The sequence below is a fragment of the Pochonia chlamydosporia genome, chromosome 6 (assembly GCF_001653235.2).
Source record: "Pochonia chlamydosporia 170 chromosome 6, whole genome shotgun sequence".
Classification (NCBI taxonomy): Eukaryota; Fungi; Ascomycota; class Sordariomycetes; order Hypocreales; family Clavicipitaceae; genus Pochonia; species Pochonia chlamydosporia.
This window is the reverse complement of record NC_035795.1, coordinates 734,387-751,865: the sequence shown is the minus strand read 5'-3', so window position 1 is coordinate 751,865 and position 17,479 is coordinate 734,387. Positions and strand designations below refer to the sequence as shown.

At 50.8% G+C, this 17,479-nt stretch overlaps 7 protein-coding genes across 7 annotated transcripts; 3 read left to right on the top strand and 4 right to left on the bottom strand.

Moving 5' to 3' along the window:
- Positions 1-33: 33 nt before the first annotated feature.
- VFPPC_09833 (protein ABC1, mitochondrial precursor) lies at positions 34-2,118 on the bottom strand (the record flags this gene model as incomplete). The annotated part of the gene is made up of 1 exon (XM_018288301.1): positions 34-2,118. One exon carries the CDS (start codon positions 2,116-2,118, stop codon positions 34-36), a length of 2,085 nt encoding a protein of 694 aa, XP_018141066.1.
- A 511-nt stretch (positions 2,119-2,629) lies between these two features.
- VFPPC_09832 (molecular chaperone (ABC1)) lies at positions 2,630-3,973 on the bottom strand (the record flags this gene model as incomplete). The annotated part of the gene is made up of 1 exon (XM_018288300.1): positions 2,630-3,973. The coding sequence occupies one exon, from the start codon at positions 3,971-3,973 to the stop codon at positions 2,630-2,632; it is 1,344 nt and encodes a 447-aa protein (XP_018141067.1).
- A 1,167-nt stretch (positions 3,974-5,140) lies between these two features.
- VFPPC_09830 (serine/threonine protein phosphatase PPT1) lies at positions 5,141-6,972 on the top strand (the record flags this gene model as incomplete). The annotated part of the gene is made up of 7 exons (XM_018288299.1): positions 5,141-5,281; positions 5,378-5,458; positions 5,533-5,968; positions 6,033-6,276; positions 6,334-6,695; positions 6,751-6,875; positions 6,934-6,972. The coding sequence occupies 7 exons, from the start codon at positions 5,141-5,143 to the stop codon at positions 6,970-6,972; spliced, it is 1,428 nt and encodes a 475-aa protein (XP_018141068.1).
- Positions 6,973-7,241: 269 nt separating this feature from the next.
- On the bottom strand, positions 7,242-7,646 carry VFPPC_14670 (hypothetical protein; the record flags this gene model as incomplete). Its single annotated transcript, XM_018292438.1, has 1 exon — positions 7,242-7,646. One exon carries the CDS (start codon positions 7,644-7,646, stop codon positions 7,242-7,244), a length of 405 nt encoding a protein of 134 aa, XP_018141069.1.
- Positions 7,647-7,830: 184 nt separating this feature from the next.
- VFPPC_14669 (transcriptional elongation protein Spt4) lies at positions 7,831-8,316 on the top strand (the record flags this gene model as incomplete). The annotated part of the gene is made up of 3 exons (XM_018292437.1): positions 7,831-7,908; positions 7,970-8,223; positions 8,283-8,316. The coding sequence occupies 3 exons, from the start codon at positions 7,831-7,833 to the stop codon at positions 8,314-8,316; spliced, it is 366 nt and encodes a 121-aa protein (XP_018141070.1).
- A 158-nt stretch (positions 8,317-8,474) lies between these two features.
- On the bottom strand, positions 8,475-9,464 carry VFPPC_09829 (zinc finger protein RTS2; the record flags this gene model as incomplete). Its single annotated transcript, XM_018288298.1, has 1 exon — positions 8,475-9,464. One exon carries the CDS (start codon positions 9,462-9,464, stop codon positions 8,475-8,477), a length of 990 nt encoding a protein of 329 aa, XP_018141071.1.
- Positions 9,465-9,928: 464 nt separating this feature from the next.
- Positions 9,929-10,838, top strand: VFPPC_14668 (mRNA splicing protein Yju2; the record flags this gene model as incomplete). The annotated part of the gene is made up of 2 exons (XM_018292436.1): positions 9,929-9,952; positions 10,008-10,838. 2 exons carry the CDS (start codon positions 9,929-9,931, stop codon positions 10,836-10,838), a joined length of 855 nt encoding a protein of 284 aa, XP_018141072.1.
- Positions 10,839-17,479: the final 6,641 nt, after the last annotated feature.

Genomic DNA, 17,479 nt, shown 5'->3' with positions numbered 1-17,479 from the left:
ATCTATCCTCTTTGTGTAATGCACCCAGACACCCTAGTTTACATATCCCGACTTCTTCACAGCCTCCACAAACATCTCCTTACAGGGAACCTTGCTTCCCAGCCTCGCACACAGCAAAAACGCACCACTCAACTTCCGATGCAAGCTGTATGTCTCCTCCGGCGGCGGCGCCAACCTCTCCTTCAGCATCACCGGAATCAACGCCTTGACTCTCTCCGTAATAGTTTGGTCCTTGAAATCGTACACATCCGGCGCAGACTGCATGAACGGCTCAGCGAGCGTCAACACAGACTGCGTGTGTGCCTCGAGCATAGTCCTGCTCTCGTGGCCCGTCAAATAGCCCAGGCTCTCGGATAAGTCCTTCACGGCCGGTCGATCTGAGCGAGACGCCGCATCGAGGAGCTGCACGTATTCCCGGACAAACGGCTCGGGGTATTCGCGGGAGGCGCCAAAGTCCAACAGCACGAGCTTGTTGTTCTCGGCGTTGTACAAGAAATTCGTCCAGTTGGGATCTGTCTGCATGAATTTGAACTCTGTGATTTCGCGGAGGCACAAACGCATGATTTGCGTGCCGATCCAGTCGCGCTGTTCTTGGGTGAAGGACTTGACGCGCGTGACGCCCACGCCGTCCATGAAGTCCATGGTGAGGACTTGCTTGCCGCAGGCTTCTAGGTGGACGTTGGGGGCGAGGAAGACGTCTTCTTCGCCCTTGAGAAGGTCTCTGTAGCGCAGGGCGCATTGGGCCTCGCGCTCGTAGTCGCATTCCCAGCCGAGTTCGAGGCGGGCGTTGTCGATCGTCTTGTTGAGGTAGAGGCCCTTGGGGAGGAGTTTGGTGGCGTTGAGAAGTATGCCCAGGTTGTCGAGGTCGGAGTTTATGGAGTCTGCGACGCCGGGGAACTGGATCTTCACGGCTACTTTTTGGCCGCTGGACTTGAGGGTCGCTCTGTGGACTTGGCCGATGGATGCGGCGGCGATGGGCGTCTCTTCAAATTCGCTGAACAGATCGCGCCACTTCTCGCCGAGGTTGCTCACCAGGACCTTGTCGCGCTGCCAAGCCGGCATGTAGTCTGCTCTGTCTTGCACGCGCTGCAGCACCTCTTGGATGGGAGCCGGGAGCATTTTTGAGTCCTGGAAACTCATCATTTGTCCGAGCTTCAGGGCAGCTCCCCTCATTCGGGACAGCTTGGCGACCATTCGTTCCATGTTCTTCCCGCTCAGCAGGACTGAGCCCTGGCCGCCGCCTCCGAAGGCTCTGCTCACGCTTTCGCTCATGGCTCCTCCTAGCATGCCCGCTGCTAGACCGCCGTAATTCCACAGACGACTGAATCGTGTAGCTGGGACTTTGGACTCTCGAAGAGCATAAGCGGGTGTGATTGGGACGGTGCTGGTCTCAGCCAGATCTTTGGCTAGTTCTATCGTCTCATTGTTTCGCACGGGCCCGGAAGCGGGCTTTGATGGGACACCTGGGGCAGGATGTGACCCTGCAGCTGCAGCAGAGCGGGAAACATCATTTTCTTCTGGCTCTTGGTGTGTAGATGTTGGTATTTCAACCTCTGGTATTACAGGTGGGGGGCTCGGCCAGTGTCGAAGGGGATGTTCTTTCGCAGGTCCGCCCGATTCTGGCTTCCTCGCAGCCGCATCTCTCTTCCGTAGTGAGCTCAATACACTAGAGCCTCTGGTCGTGTGGAAGATGTTGACATCAACGTCGTCTGGCAAATCTTTTTGCTCCGCGGCAGCCCTTAAAGCTTCCTGCCTCTGTTTGACTGCCTCTGCATACCCCGAAGCAGCAGTGCTAGGCCCTCTACGTCTATCAGCCGCAGCTTCGTGCCCTTCATCTTTCGGTCGAAGCTCGCCTGGTGTCGCTGCATCTTGTGGCCTAGTTTCGGCCGGTCGCTCCGCAGCGTTGTGTCTATCTTCTGCCTGGGTATCGCTTTCTGCTTGAGGTGTAGCAGCTGATGCCTTGGTCGTGGGCTTTGCGTCCCGCCATTTGGAGGTTAAAATCGACGTCTTGCTGTATGCATCGAGCTGTCGAGTTCGCAGGGCTACATGCTTCGCAGCAACGGATCGCGAGGCGCTGAGCAATGCTGCAACGTCAATGGCCAAGTCGACGAACCTCATGTCCACTTGGAATCTCGGGCGACCGAGAGCACATCGACAGTCGAGCCGTGGATGCTGATTTCGGCTGGTGTTGACTGGATTGTGCCATCGAAATAGCTCTTTGTTGAAAGCGGGCCATGATCTCATGGATTATGCAGCTAACCGGGTGTGATGGTTAGCATGTCAGCACAACATGAAATGTCATTGAATCCATCCGCAGAGTTGCAAAGCCATGGCTCGACTTCAACTTTTATTCAAATCAAAACAGCCTGAATGTGTATTCCAATGATGTTAAAAATATCCTCGCGATTGCAAACTACCTAGCACCAGTTCGACCTTCCCTTTACCTAATGCCAGTTATATCCCAAGAGATGCCATAAATCTTTTGCCTTAAACTCCTTTGGCCGGCCCAATCAAACACTCCAACGCCATAAAATGATGAAAGAAAACTCTCTCATATGAGAATAACCATAAAGTCGTATAATAATAGGATAATGCGATGAGGCGGGACTGTAACACCAGACCTAACAGCTCAGTCCTTTTTGGAGGTTGGTTGTGTGACGCTTCTCAGTAGCGACCCTCGTGGCCTCAACGGAGTAGACTGACCGAAAGAGCTGCCAGGGGTTTTGTTTCGCGGAGTAGACATCTTGCTCCATAATCGTTGAGCAGCAGGAGTAAGGTCTCCTGAGACCCTTGGACTACTGGGAAACCTAGGTACTTGTGGCGTTTCATCTTTGCCAGTAAATCCGTGACGGGACGATTCCTTGTTGGATTTTGCTATTCGATCAACCATGCGTTCGTGAAGAAGCTCCCTTTTTCTTTGCTCTTGAAGCTTGAATGGATTGTGCGAGTCCCCAGGACCCAAATTGATGGCAGGTAGCGATGCAGAAGATTCTGCTCCGTCGTCGTCTTCATCATCTACAAAGGAGTATCCATTTACTTTTGGAGTCTCACCACCTCCAACAACGCTCGAGTCTTGGTCGTTGAGGCGAGGTTTGCCGGCGATTGCGTCTCTTACGGACGACATGGTTGGTGACGGTGGCCGTTGGGGCACATGAGGCTGAGGAACGCGCGTGTTCGCATACACGATGGCCCTTGGAGCCATTCGAGATGCGTCGTCAGCCTGCTGTGCCATTGTCACCACACCGTCCTCGAGCCCGTCAGGCTGGAACATCAGTCCGTTTTGAGGTGCCGCATCCCAAGCATCTGGTCTAGCTGGTCGATCCTCACGATCCTTTATGGCGAGCCTGTCGCGTTTAAAGCCGTCATCTAGCAGACTGCGGGACTCAGCTAGCTTGTCGGAAACTTCCTTTTGTTTAATCATCTGCTTGGAAGGGAGCTTGTTTCCTCGCCATAGCCAAGCATATTTGTCAGCCTTCTTTTGATTCTGCTTGTCAACCAACCTGTAGAAGCTTTCGTTGTCTTCACTTGTATATGTTGCTTGAAACTTGGAAAGACTCATGTTGGTATCAAGTTTTGGGTGCTCCTGAACAACTGAGGATACGACTGAGGCGGGTGTCTCTCCAACAAAAGTGGTAGGGGTGCGCCCACCCTGGTGTAATGAAGATTTGGTCCCTGAGGGTGTCCTGTGTCGTCCAGGTGTCATGACATGTTGCAGTCTTCGACCTGCGCTTGATATCCAGGCGGGATCCTTGGATTCGAGTGCATCAAGGTACTCTTGTTGGGTTTCAGTTTCCAAAAGACCGGGGAAGAAGTCCCGAGCAATAATTTGTGAGAGAGCTTCAGTGTATGAGTCTTCGTCAAGGACCTTTTTGGGTCGTTTAATCTTCTTGACGGGCGGCGGTGCAGGCATCAGATCGAGGTCTGTTCGTTTCCTGACCAGAGCCTTTGAGGCTGTGGCTTCCTTGGTGTCCATGATGTTTGGTGGAAGACGAACGGTCTTCGTTTGGAGTTATTGAGCGGAAGTCATTTCAACGGTGAAGTGAGAGTCGTAGAATTTGAGCTGGTGCGTTGAATACCCGGGGGGGGGGGGGGCTGAGTTGAGGCCTCGCAATATAAGGTTGTTGTTGCCTTGCGCTGGTGAAGTTGGTGAGGCCGAAGGTTCAATGTTGCGTGACTGCAGAATTGCCCCACTATTTATGCGTCTAAACGATTGCAGATGCATGCATGTGTGTGGTATGGACGAGATGTTATCAATCTAGATGCTTGACGTCTGGGATTCTAGCAGCATCCATGCGCCACACCACTCAAGGTCTACTTCATACAAGCCGTGAGGTTCAGCTGGGTCCAGATCAATATTGAAATGCCACCAGACTGGTTGGTGTGAAAAACAATGCCGCCAGACTCAACGCCCCTCCCGACGGGAATGCATGAGCAGCGTTTTTGGCTGGGCAGCAACATTGAAGGAGAATTGATTTACCCCAGCACCCTCCAATGTTCAGGCATCCGGGGCTCATCACAAGCACACGCAGCACTTGGCAGTCTGGTGCCTGTATTCAATGTTCAATGTTCCTGTATCGTCGTCAGCCACGCCAGTGTTCGCTCTGGTGCTTTTTACGCAGGTTCCGTAACTGTCAACTAGTCCCAGTTTGCTGCTGGGCACACTTGATCCTAGTCTCCAGTCCACGCACAGTTGTCCATTAAAGTCTAGCGCCTGGTGGCCCAGCACCAGCCCAACCCACCACATGCATGGTCTAGTCTGGTGTCAACTGGTCGTCCCAGTGCCACTGTGCTCAACTGTCTGCCATCCATCTCCGACTCCAATGCCCACCTGTTGTGCCCAGTGCCACCACATGCAGACTTGGAGTCCATGTCAACATGGAACTTCCACCAAACCTCATTTGGCCCACTGCCTTTTTTTCCTTGCTTCTCGCTTGTAAGCGCCTTGCCAACTTGCTTGCGCCCTTGGCATCTCACTTTCCTTGGTGACGATAGACTTATAGAAGCTTCATAGTTATACTCTTTGTTTTATTGCATCTGCCTTCGGCCTAATTTAGCCGGTGCAGTGTACAATACACCTCTTCGCCGCCTTCTTCCCACCTATTCCCCCGCCCTCCGCCCTCGGCTGCCACCCACGAATATCATGTCTCAAGAAGCGGTTGACCTGAAAAACCAAGGCAACAAGTCCTTTGCTGCTGGTGATTTCCCTGCTGCTGTCGACTTCTACTCCAAGGCCATCGCATTAAACGACAAGGAACCTACTTTCTTCACCAATCGAGCCCAAGTGCGTTCAACCGGGGACGGATCTCGCCCCTCGCGGATGCGACATCTACCATGGTCGTGTGACTAACCTGCGCGCCGCTATTCTGGCGATTTCTAGGCATACATCAAGACCGAGGCATACGGATATGCTATTATCGATACAGGAAAAGCCTTGGAGTTGAATCCCAAGCTCATCAAGGTTCGTGGGCAATGCGCGGCTGTCGCGTCATACCAGTTGTGCGGACGAATCATCCTGACCTCCCTGCTACTCAGGCTTACTACCGACGAGGACTCGCCCGAACGGCTATTCTGCGACCCAAGGAAGCGATCGACGACTTTAAAGAATGTGTCAGACTAGATCCCAACAACAAGGATGCCAGGCTCAAGCTCGAAGAGTGCAAAAAGATTGTGCGCCAACTCGCCTTCTTTGCGGCTATCGAGGTTGGCGATGAGCCCTCAGCTGCCGAAGGCCTCGACCTTGATTCCATGGTCGTTGAGCCTGAGTACGACGGTGTTCGCTTAGAGGACGAGATGACGCAAGAATTCATCGACGACATGATGGAGCGATTCAAGAATGGCAAGAAAATTCACCGAAAATACGTCTACCAAATCATTCTCGCTGTCAAGAAGATTGTCTACGACGAGGCTACAATGGTCGAGATGGAGATTCCCGATGATGTCGAGCTGACCGTCTGCGGTGACACTCACGGTCAGTGCTGCCTTAACCTGGATACAGAGTATTCTATCAACATAACTAACTGCGTCGGTAACAGGCCAATACTTTGATCTGATGGAACTCTTCCGTCGCAATGGAGTTCCAAACGAGAAGCACTGGTACCTTTTTAACGGTGATTTTGTCGACCGAGGGTCATGGTCCACCGAGATTGCTTTGCTCCTATACGCTTTCAAGTGGTTGAGACCAAACGGCTTCTTCCTGAACCGTGGCAACCACGAAACGGACGACATGAATCGCGTGTACGGTTTCGAGGGAGAATGCAAGGCTAAATATAACGAAAGGTATACCTTTGAACGGTCTTTTATTTTTCATCCGAGTGCTAACAACATCCTGCGCAGAGTCTTCAAACTATTCTCGGAAAGTTTCTCTGCCCTTCCCCTCGCCACTCTCGTTGGCGAAAAGTATCTTGTCCTTCACGGCGGCTTGTTCTCCGATGACAATATCACCTTGGACGATATCCGCAAGTTGAACAGACACAACCAAAGACAGCCCGGCCAAGCAGGTCTCATGATGGAGATGCTGTGGACCGATCCGCAAGATGAGCCCGGTCGTGGCCCCAGCAAAAGAGGCGTGGGAATGCAGTTCGGCCCCGACATCACCAAGAAATTCTGTGAGAAGAACGGTCTCGAGGCTGTTATTCGAAGTCATGAAGTGCGCATGGACGGTTATGAAGTCCAGCATGATGGAAAGTGTATTACCGGTATGTTTGCTCGTGTTATAGCAGCTTTTGCCTGGCGATGCTAACGTGAATGTAGTTTTCTCCGCGCCCAAGTACTGCGACTCGACGGAGAATCGCGGCGCGTACATCAACATCAAGTCCGACTACAAGCTCCGGTATGAGCAGTTTGATGCCGTACCGCACCCGGACATCAAGCCAATGGTAAGTTTCGACGTGTCCTCCTCGCCCATATGACCATCATTTCTGACCCTCCGCATAGGCATATGCCCAAAATTCTCTCATGTCATCTCTGATGTAGATAAGACAAGCTGAATAAAGTAAAATGGTCCCACGCCACCCCCAAAATGTAAAAAAGGTCCTGTCGATTGCATCAACATGGCATTCTGGCTCGGAGTCAGGAGATGGCGGTATTTCTTGGTGAATTTCACATGGTTGTTCTTGGTTTCTCGGCCGGGTGAAAAAAAGCATCTAGTACATAGATACCCGTAGATGTATATCGCAGTAAACCACGTACCACTCCATCATTTCTTCGCCCATTTTTTCCCCAGAGAATTTCATGGCATATCATCATGGTTCGTCCTCCGTATCAGTAAGCAGCCCCAACCAGTCTGAGCACCTCTTCATTCGTAAGATATATCTCGTATCCCCTTCACTCACGCCATTGTATGCCGTGATGGCAGCTGAGAAGGATTTGAGATCTTCTTTGGGAAGTCGTACCCAGCACGCTCTGTTTTCGGCCTTGAGTATATCAATTGGAACTGCTTGGCCTGTGAGTCCTAGAAATTGTTTCAGAGCGGCAGTGCAGTATGATTTGACGAGGAGATTGTCAAGGTGTATTTCTTGCGGTCCGTCTGTAATGAGTTCCAGATGGGCGTAGGAGAATGGTGATGAAATTTTTTGGGTGCGCAGCACGTGGGAGGTTTCTTGGCCCCATTTTGCGGACGGTTTCTGTGATGACGGTGCTGATGCCATTTTGTCTTTCTTATTGTTCCTTGTTATTTTGATTTCTATGCCGCATTGGAAGTGAGAAACCTCGGTGACTTTTTGATGTTGAATCTGCTGTATCCTGCATATCGGATACATGCATAACTACCCAAGTCAACTGCAACACCACAACCATCCAACAACCTCAACACCAGCACACCGACAGCGCAAAATGTCCAACTTCGTCACGCCCGGCCAGCAGCGCTACCTACGCGCCTGCATGGTCTGCTCCATCGTCATGACCTACTCGGTACGTGCTGCAAAGTCCACCCTTCCAAGCCCGCGTCAAAAAATACTAATGCCTGCGAAAGCGCTTCCGTGACGAAGGATGCCCGAACTGTGAAGAATTCCTGCACCTCGCTGGCTCGCAGGACCAGATCGAGAGCTGCACGTCCCAGGTCTTCGAGGGACTCATCACGCTTGCGAACCCGGCTAAGTCGTGGGTTGCCAAGTGGCAGCGCTTGGATGGCTACGTGGCGGGTGTTTATGCGATCAAGGTGTCGGGCCAGTTGCCGGATGAGATGCGCTCCACGCTCGAGGAGGAGTATAGGATACAATACATTCCGTGAGTTTGGGTGGATAGAAGATACATTTGTGTGGGGAGGTTGGCTAACGTTTTGGTAGGAGAGATGGTACGGAGACGGAGGCGGATGCATAGACGGGTGTTTGGGTTAGATTTTCGGATTTTGGCGATTGGCGTTACGAGGGATAGTTTGGTAGGGAAAGTGTACAGTCATGATATTCGTGGTATCTATGGAGGGAAAAATGGTATAATACATCAGCCACCTGTTTGGAACGCCGTAAGACCTTGAGATTTCAGCTGCTTCGTTGCTTCTTTCCGGATGGCATGCTGAACCCGAATCCTGCGGATTCTCGTGATCTCTTCTTGTCCATTTCTTCGCGCATGATTCTCTCTGCTTCGCTCATCTTCTTCGGTTGCTCGATCTTGCCACCTTTCTTGGAACCACCTGCGAGTGCGTTTTTCTTTGCTTGTGCGAATACGTTCTTCGTTTGTGGTTTGCCACCGAGTTTCATGGACAGACCACCAAAACCAGCGGGTTTTGTATCCGACTTGCTCACTTCGGCGCCGGTGGTATCTGTTGATGCTGCTGGCTCTGATGAAGCTGCCTCTTCGGCACCGGGTTTCGCATCCTCCGGCTTTGGTTTGGACCCAAAAGACAGTGTAATCTTCTCGCCTTGTTGGCGTTTCAACTCGCGATCCTCTTCATCGTCCGCCTTGGCCTCGCGACTCGCCGCATTTGCTTTCGCCCTTCGAATCTGCTCCCTGATCATCCTCTGCTCCAACTGCTCATCGCCCTGGTCGAGCGCCTCCTTCTTCCTTAGGGCTTCCTGTCGCTTCAAAGCTTCCGGGGAGTTGTCTATCCACGAGATGTGAATGCCTTTATCTGTTTCTTCCACGCGGCAAATGCCCTCCTTCCCGAGATGCTTGGCGAATTCGGTCAACGACGGCCACTTTGTCGCATTCATATGAATGTGTTCTTTGTTCGCAATGTACTCTTGGTAGAATTGGTTGATGTGCACTTGCTTCTCGCCGTGTCCGGTCTTTAATAGTTGCAGAAAATCTTTGAGGAACTCGTCGCTAAACTGGTTGATGAATTTTTTGGGATCTTCGCCAACAACTAGCATTTGTCGAACGTGACTCTCCGACTGGGTATGCATTTTGAAGCCGTTTGCATCTCGACATTGTTTCTCACACACTTGGCAGTACCATCGGAGACGTTGGAGGCCTTTGCTTTTGAGCTTGTTGGAGAGATGTTTAGTCGATCCGACTTCAGCCTTTGGCATGGCTGCGACGGGTCCCTTGCGAGGACGCGGTTGCTGATGGCTATGTGTTGACTTGTGTCGGTTTCTTGTGAGGAGGCGACGTAGGGGCAGCGGGATTCAGATTAATCGACGCCAACGATTGTACTGCGTTGTGGTGGTGCGCAGAGCTCCTAGAGAAATTTGATGGCAAAGTTGATATGAACGAGGATCTGTCACTCATGCAGCCTGGAGAAGCAGTGGGGTTTATCTTATCGACCGCCCCGTTTAATGCAAGTACAGCCTCCAACGCCACCACGACTGGGCGCAATGCTTCAACTCCAACTCTCTCTGAACGTCACTTCACTTCTCGTCACATTCGACCTCGAAAGTCTGCCCATTCGAACCAAGGGCCGTCTAGCTGTCCTCTTATTTTCTAAGCCAGACGGAGGCGAGTTGTCTTAGTACCATAATCGTGGAAGAAGCGCTGGTCGCAACCTCATTCCATCATGTCTGAACGCAAAGTTCTTCAGGTAGGCAGCCACCCACAAGAGTCGCGTCAAGATCATCGCTTACAGCTTCATCTAGAAATACTACCCTCCGGATTTTGATCCCCGCGAAATTAGTCGAAGACGCGGCCCAAAATCTGACAACAGCGGACCCCGAATCCAGACCGTCCGACTCATGGCACCTTTCAGTATGAAGTGCATGACCTGCGGAGAATTCATATACAAGGGTCGCAAATTTAATTCACGGAAAGAAACAAACATGGAACAAAAGTACTTGAATATTCAGATTTTCCAGTTCCACATCAAGTGTACCAGATGTAGCGCCGAGATTATCTTCAGAACAGACCCGAAGAACAACGACTACGCAATGGTCAAAGGCGCCGTGCGCAACATGGAGCCATGGAGAAATAAAGCTGCAGAAGAAGAATCCGTCGACGAGAGGCTAGATCGACTGGAACGGGAAGAGGCAGAGGCTGCTGGAGAGGAAGAGAAGAATGCCATGGCAGACCTGGAGGCTAAGAATGCTGATGCTAGGAGGGAAATGGCTGCGGCGGATATGCTGGACGAAATTCGACAACGGAATGCCAGGATACATCGGTCGGAGAAGGAGGGAACGGATTACGCTGATTCCATCGTGCGAGCCGAGGATGAAGAGCGGGCAAGGCAGGAAAGGGAGGATGAAGAGGCCGCTAAGAAGGCTTTTGCGGGAGCTCGAACCACGGCTGAGGCGCCGGAGGAGGGTGATGATAACTCTAGTAGCAATGGAATTTCAGCAGAGCAACGAAAGGTTGTTGCTGACAGCGCCGCAATGCCGCCGCCTGCTCCGCCGCCGTCTTTCAAGAGGGTGGTGAAGAAGAAGAAGGATCATTCGGCTTTGCTGGGAATCAAAAAGAAGCCCTCGCTGGTCTAAGGCCAGTTGCATTACTGTACTATTAGAAAGGAAGATACCTATGTACACAACATTAATGTCATTATGAAAGGTCTGCAGTATTTGTTCAAAACATTCAGATCGTTGGGCAGGTCACTTAATAATTCGCGAGCCAGTCATGTGTAAGTGTAAATAATGTGATTATTCGTATTCGTTATCACCAATTGCTCCGTATTTCTCGTTACCCAGTAGTAAAACTCGCTAAGTGCCAAACTGCCAACTATCAAAATGTCCTGTGTTGCCTTATTCGCTTCCCAATGTACAAACTAAACCGGTTCGGTTTGTTGTTTTTCCATACATAACCCCAAAAACGCCACTCTTTGCTATAAGTTGTGTTGTATCGTAAATATGTATTGGGTAGTAGCTTAAAATCTTGCTACCCGTATCTGCTCGGATGTAGCAATCTGTGTTGCTGAACGCTTTCATGTGCTTGCGTTTCGTCGTTGCGCCGCCGTGACAATCAACCTACTTTCCCCGAGAGTATCACACTGTTCGTGGGGATTGTAGGTGGCAGGATATTATTGCTAGAAATCCTGCTGATATGTGCCATTCGTCAAGTTTGTACTCGTGGACGAAGCGCTGCTCGTGCTGGAGCGGGTTGAGAGGGCGCCAAATGCCTCCATTTGCCGCTTGGTGTGGTCATGCATGAATCGGGAATACGTTGATAAGCTGCGAGGCGGCGGGGGAGACATGGGGATGGACATGGTGTATGAATCTTGGGCGGTAGGCATTGTGGTAAGAGTTGGTAGATGCGATGACTGAGCAGAAGTGTGAGAGTTTGCGTGAACGGTAGATGTTGGTCTAGATGACGGTGGAAGTGGTAATGGCAGAAGATGTTTGATTTCGTACAGTCGCCTTCGCGATGGCCTTCCAGAGGCAATATGCCAGATGCACAGCTGTAGTTGGAGCGGATGGAAATAAGTTGAATAAAGAATTGAACAGCTAGTTTGTGGATTTTCAGGGTCTTTATAAATCAGGATGGGTGTGTTGGTCCATCTGGGCTGACCCATGTCCAGGTTCGGAATGCTGAGGGCTCGTGTGGGTCCTTGATGGATGATGAGGAGATGGAGGAGGGGTCGAGAAAGAATGTCGCCACACCCTGGCGGACGGTGGGGGTGTGATTGGTGCAATGCAGCAGGCAAGAACCACTGACACCGAACCTTCCCAGACACGGCGACATCATTTTGCAAATCTCAAGAGGACCACAGCATGTTCATGGTTTTGGCCACTTGACACACTCGAGATGCTTCAATGGAAGTACGGGGTGATAGACATTGATCCCCCTTCTGTTGTCCTGCAAACGACTGCCCTCTGAAATTCCAGATGCGCTGGATCATTCCGTCGCCGGGTCGCGACTCCGTCAATGTCCCTTGGCTCAACTTCGTGATGCGGAGACGAACGGTGCTCTGTCAATAACGAGGGCTTCAATCTCAGACTTGGAAGCATCCTGTTCTCAGCGACATGAACGGTGCATAAAACAGGCAAGGAATGGCTCCTTGTCTGCCTTCACCACCACAAGCAGGTACCAGCCCATGTCATCCCCGTTTCTGAATGCACATCCTCACCACTTTTGCATTCGCTTCGCATCACCAGCGTCCTTGGACACGTCCAGACCTTCTGATCGGCGGTGATGGCCGCCATCTTTGGGCCTGGGGCATCTATGGCGTAACTTGCCAAGCAGAACGACACTCACAAAGTCGGTTGACTGACAGACATCCCTGGGACACACTCAACACACTGAGGATGGACTCGACGTCCCCACCACAAAACGACGGTCAAGGTGGTTGACACCACAGCGTCCACAGGAATGGAGAATGGCACCCACAGTTCTGATCTCAGGGTCCTCGCCACCAGACCAAGCAAAAGCTTCATCAGTTTTGGCCTCTGACGGTGATGGGGTCGGGTCCTTGTACTTTGTTCACCGGCTCACCATTGGATGCTGGTAAGTGGAGGCCAATCAACAAATGCTGCTGCTGCACATAGGGACCCGGCTGATTTGAAGCGGCAGTGAAGTAATGTGAAGTCATACTATGTCATATCTCCAGATTTTTTCTTCGAGTTTCTACAATTTTGCTGACCAGAGCTCATTCTGTCCACACACCCTGCCACCCATCTGACCTCAGAGGCTGAAGGCACATCCCGCCCAACAAACAGCCAAACATCTCCCCCGTTGCGTATGGACCCTCTTGCACCTGGCTCCGGCAACTTGCGAGGCCGTGACATTACGGGCGACTCGCGTTCGTCGGCGGGTCGACCGGAGACTAATTGAGGTTCGAAACCGCTAGCCAACTGCTGTGCCGTGCCAAGTTCGCTGGAGCGGCTCTAATTAATGTGAACTGTCGATCTCTGGCGAGAGGATGGCCAAGATGCCATTGTCGACAAGGATGGGTCACCAACTATTCCAAGTTTCTAATGAGGTCATTGGCCAAGTGGGGGTTTCTTCGTCCTAACAAGGCAGCCCAGTAGAACCTGCGACAAGGCACAACCAACAAGCCTGGTAACTAAGACAAGTCCGCTCACCACCAGTGGGGTTGGCTGCAGAGTTTCAGTAAGTGATTGGGCTTACTTGGGGCAAACAACTCACGCCAACACGCGGGACGAGGCATGTTTTTCTCACGAGTTGCTGCTTGTCGACAAGTTGGTATGGCATTTATGCTTCAATCCCATAGCACCAGCTCACGATCTCGATCTTTTGGCATTTCCCATGCAAGGAGTTGCATCTTGCTCAACCACACCCCCTCGGCCGTCAGCAAAATAGTTTGAAATCCTTTCGGCACTTTCTGGTCAAGTCAAGTTCAAGAAAAACCGAAGGAGTCGGCTTGGAAGGGCTGTTTTGGAATTATAGTAAGTTCCACAATTCAGCGAACCGAGTTGTGTTAGCCACACACAAGGCGGTTTGCAACTGACGAGTCAACTAGGCTCCTGCTCGCGGCTCAACCAGTTGTCCTCAATTGGCCACTTCTTAACATGACAACGATATGCAAAGATTCGCCTTTCTGCTGAAAAATAATAGCTCAGGTCCAAAAATTGGGCCGTCTTGCGATAACGTTTCACTCAAACGGTGAGTGAGGTCAGTGGAGCTTGGGGCGTCTGCAAGTGGCGGCCGTCTTTGCATGATCTGTGATGATGCTCGCAGCTGAGTGAGGTCACTGGCCACCACAAAATGGCTGGATTGGCCCACCCCCAGTTTGGATGTGATGTCACAGGCAATGGAAACGGTGGATCATGCTCAACCTGCATGGGTTCCGTTCAAGACGCATGATGTCGATGCCTTCGCCCAGGCAGAGTGATGACGGTTGTCCGCCACCGTCTTGACGTGACCGTTTAGCAACTTTGGCAACGTAAACCGCCAAAGGGTTGCGCAGCATTTTTTCCCCGAGCGTGATAGATCACACGCTGGAGGCTCATCTCCTCCTGGGATCGCGGTGAGCCTTACCAATTTACCACATCTCGCACGATATTCTGAAGCTGACATTTTGAAGAAAAAAAAAGTCATGTCCAAATGGAAATGGTCCAAGAAGCTTCCTCTCATCAAGAAATGAACAGCATTTCACAGCTTTTTCCGTTTCAATAGACGGAGCTCTCGTGCCTTCATCGCCAGCCAAAGCTTAATGTGCTACGAACTCATGCAAATGACACAGAACGCAAAGATCTTCGTGCTCTGATGCAAACTTCCCCACAACCAGCAAGGATGTAAACCAAACAGAGGCCAGAGATCGCAACGAAAAACTTGGGTGTCTGGCAATCGCACAGTTTGGCTATCGAGGATGGTGTGGCGACGGCTCCAATTCAGCCCGAACAAATCAGGTCCCGTCGCATTTGGCTAGTGTTCAATGCTTCTTTCTCCTGGTTCTTGGCTGATGATGGGCTGGGCTTGATCCAGTGGAAGAAGTGTCTAACTTGCCGCATAACTCGTGATCCACAGCTTGCCCGAAGACTGGACAGACTAAAACGGTTCCATATTGGCTGCGTTTTAAACTGCATTGTCGATTTGCATAGCAGATGTTCACTATCTACGACAATTGGTACAATTTGTGATAGCTTGCCACTGCGACGCAGCGTTGAAGGCCAGATGACCGGCTCACGGCGTTAGAGACATCTTTCCAAGTCTGTACCACAGCTCGTCGGCTTCCTCAGTCATTGCATGGATGTGCTTTGGTGGCGATTTCTATGTGCTCAAAGACGCTCGCCCCTGCACATTCAACATTATCACTGCAGTACGGCGGCTCCGTCTAAGCGAAAGATGTTTCTGTGGATATGTTTGACATCAGTGTTCAATTTTGCGCGGCACACTTGCACGGACCGACATAAATTCTGGAGACACAGATAGGCTTTCTGTCATCATGATGGGCCATCATGGATGCATCCACAACATGTACAACAAAGGAACCTTGGACATGGAGTGACACGGCATGATCTCGGGACGGCGCCGCCATCGATGTGGCTAACGTAACGGGCATCTTGATGTTGCACTGTCATCGCCAAAGCTCTATCTGCACTCTGTGAGGGTTTGTTGAATTGCGAGACCTAGCCTACGATTCTCGAAGGAGACATGGAACAGATGGCATATTGCGGGACAATCCATCATCATCATGACGGTCCAATCGCATACTCCACGGTGTGACTTAGAATGGATACACTTTAACTCGCCCGGGGAGTAGCCTTAATGGCCCTTTACCTATGTTGGTTTGATATGACATAACTAACACTGCGCACAGAGTATCAACGTAACATCAGAAATGGTAATTCCAATATCTAAGTTAATGACGCACGGTATGCAACCTTTCATGTTGTTGAGTCTAAGTTAGCTGCTGCAGAGATCCTTCGAGAGACTGTCTAAGTTTAGGGTATATCACCACATGAAAGTGCCGTACTTGACCAAATGTCCTTGTATTTCAAGTTCAATGTAAGAGAAGAGTGAATTGATGTCCAAATGTATTTTCTACATCCTGCTTTGATAACTATTATCCTCCTATCGAAGCTCATAACCCTTGATACACCATGAAACATAGGGTATAACCACAAAGTCCAGATAATCTGTGACATACAAAAGAACCTAGACCTTCAACCGACAAAGTCGTACTTTCAGCAGAATACAATTAGTCAGTAATATACGAACAGATTGCCTCGACTTCCCCGCATGCACAATCTGAGTTGATCAATGCCCGGCCACTTTTGTATCTCACAGTCACAATCTCCAACAATGTGCGATTTCCACCGTTTCACCGTCTTCAGAAATAAGTATAAGTATTTTTCATATCGACCCTTGCGGTCCACAAAAATTGTTTTTCATATTGACCATATAAACCCATCACAGCAGGTGGCGTCGTAGATCAGATCGCCTATATGCTTCCAGAACACTGCGCGGTACAGGGTCGGAACAAGTTTGGCTATATTCTGTCCAGAAATGAGGGCTGACCTCCGTAGAATTGTCTCAGTGTAAGTTGGGAGTAGGCCCAGTGAACCCAAATGGTTGGGAGCAAAGCATGTCGTTTGCCCACTGATGCTAGATATGCATCGTGTGTAGGAACGAAGTTAGGAACCCTCCCCATTGTCCACAGGGGGCTGGATAACCGAGCCTAGAGTGTCTCAAATATGTGGTGTTTTGGGCACATTTCGGCCAGCCGGACCTTGTACTTGACGACACAAAAGGCCCTTCCATACCCAGGAGTCAGGGCATGTCCGAAAGCCTGGGTAACCTGTACATCCATGGCCATCGTGCCTCCGAAGAGAGCATACATGTGTGGTTTGCTCTGTCAGAGTCAGGAGGGGTTCCGGCGTCAAGTAAACGCATATGTTTGTGCGAGTCTTGAAGGTTGGGTATGCCTGAAATGGCTGTTGGCCCATATGAGATGTTATCCATTTTCGACGGCTGTTAGCCCATATGAACTGTTGTCCATTTTCGAAGCGTACATTGGCGGATAGGTAGATTACCGGCCATGGCGTCCTTAGCATTCGCTTGGAGATACCATCACAGGGTGTGACGAAGTAGAGCTCGGAATAGCCGCTGTGTCCATTCTCGCAACTAACGAGTGGCTTCGCTCTTTATGGAATCCGGACTGGACTCTCAAGTCCGAACTGCAAGACTTGCCAAATTTACCAGCAGACGTCATAAGGAGATAAAGATACTCGTCTTCGTGCCCCCCCCAAGTCGCCTATCACTTGTCTGTGCTTCTTTGACCCGAACTACGCGGTTCAAGTCCATAACTGGCATGTATATTCCGCTCAAGACGTATTACGGTGCTCTAGTGGAACCGTACGAGTTGCGGTAGGGTTAACTAGAGCAGGGTAATACCGCCCGAGCGGAATATACGTCCCTTTTATGGACGTCATTGGTTGATAGAAGCCAAAGAGACAAGGACCGGCCAGTGAAGTCTACTATTTGGGAGAGCCCGCGGTATCGAGTGATCGATGGTTTTGATGTCCCCTGGCCCGGAGGATGTAGACGACCTCGAAAGCAAGTGTTTGTGTTTGTGTTTGTGCTTAATAGAGCTAATTGCCGAGAGGACCCTGCCCTTCTTGAAAGACTGCTGGGGGAGCGTGTTGCGGATCTTATATATAACGTATAATGCGTGCCGCTTTTGTCAGAATAAATACCAACAGCCCTTCCGCGGATGGCGCTT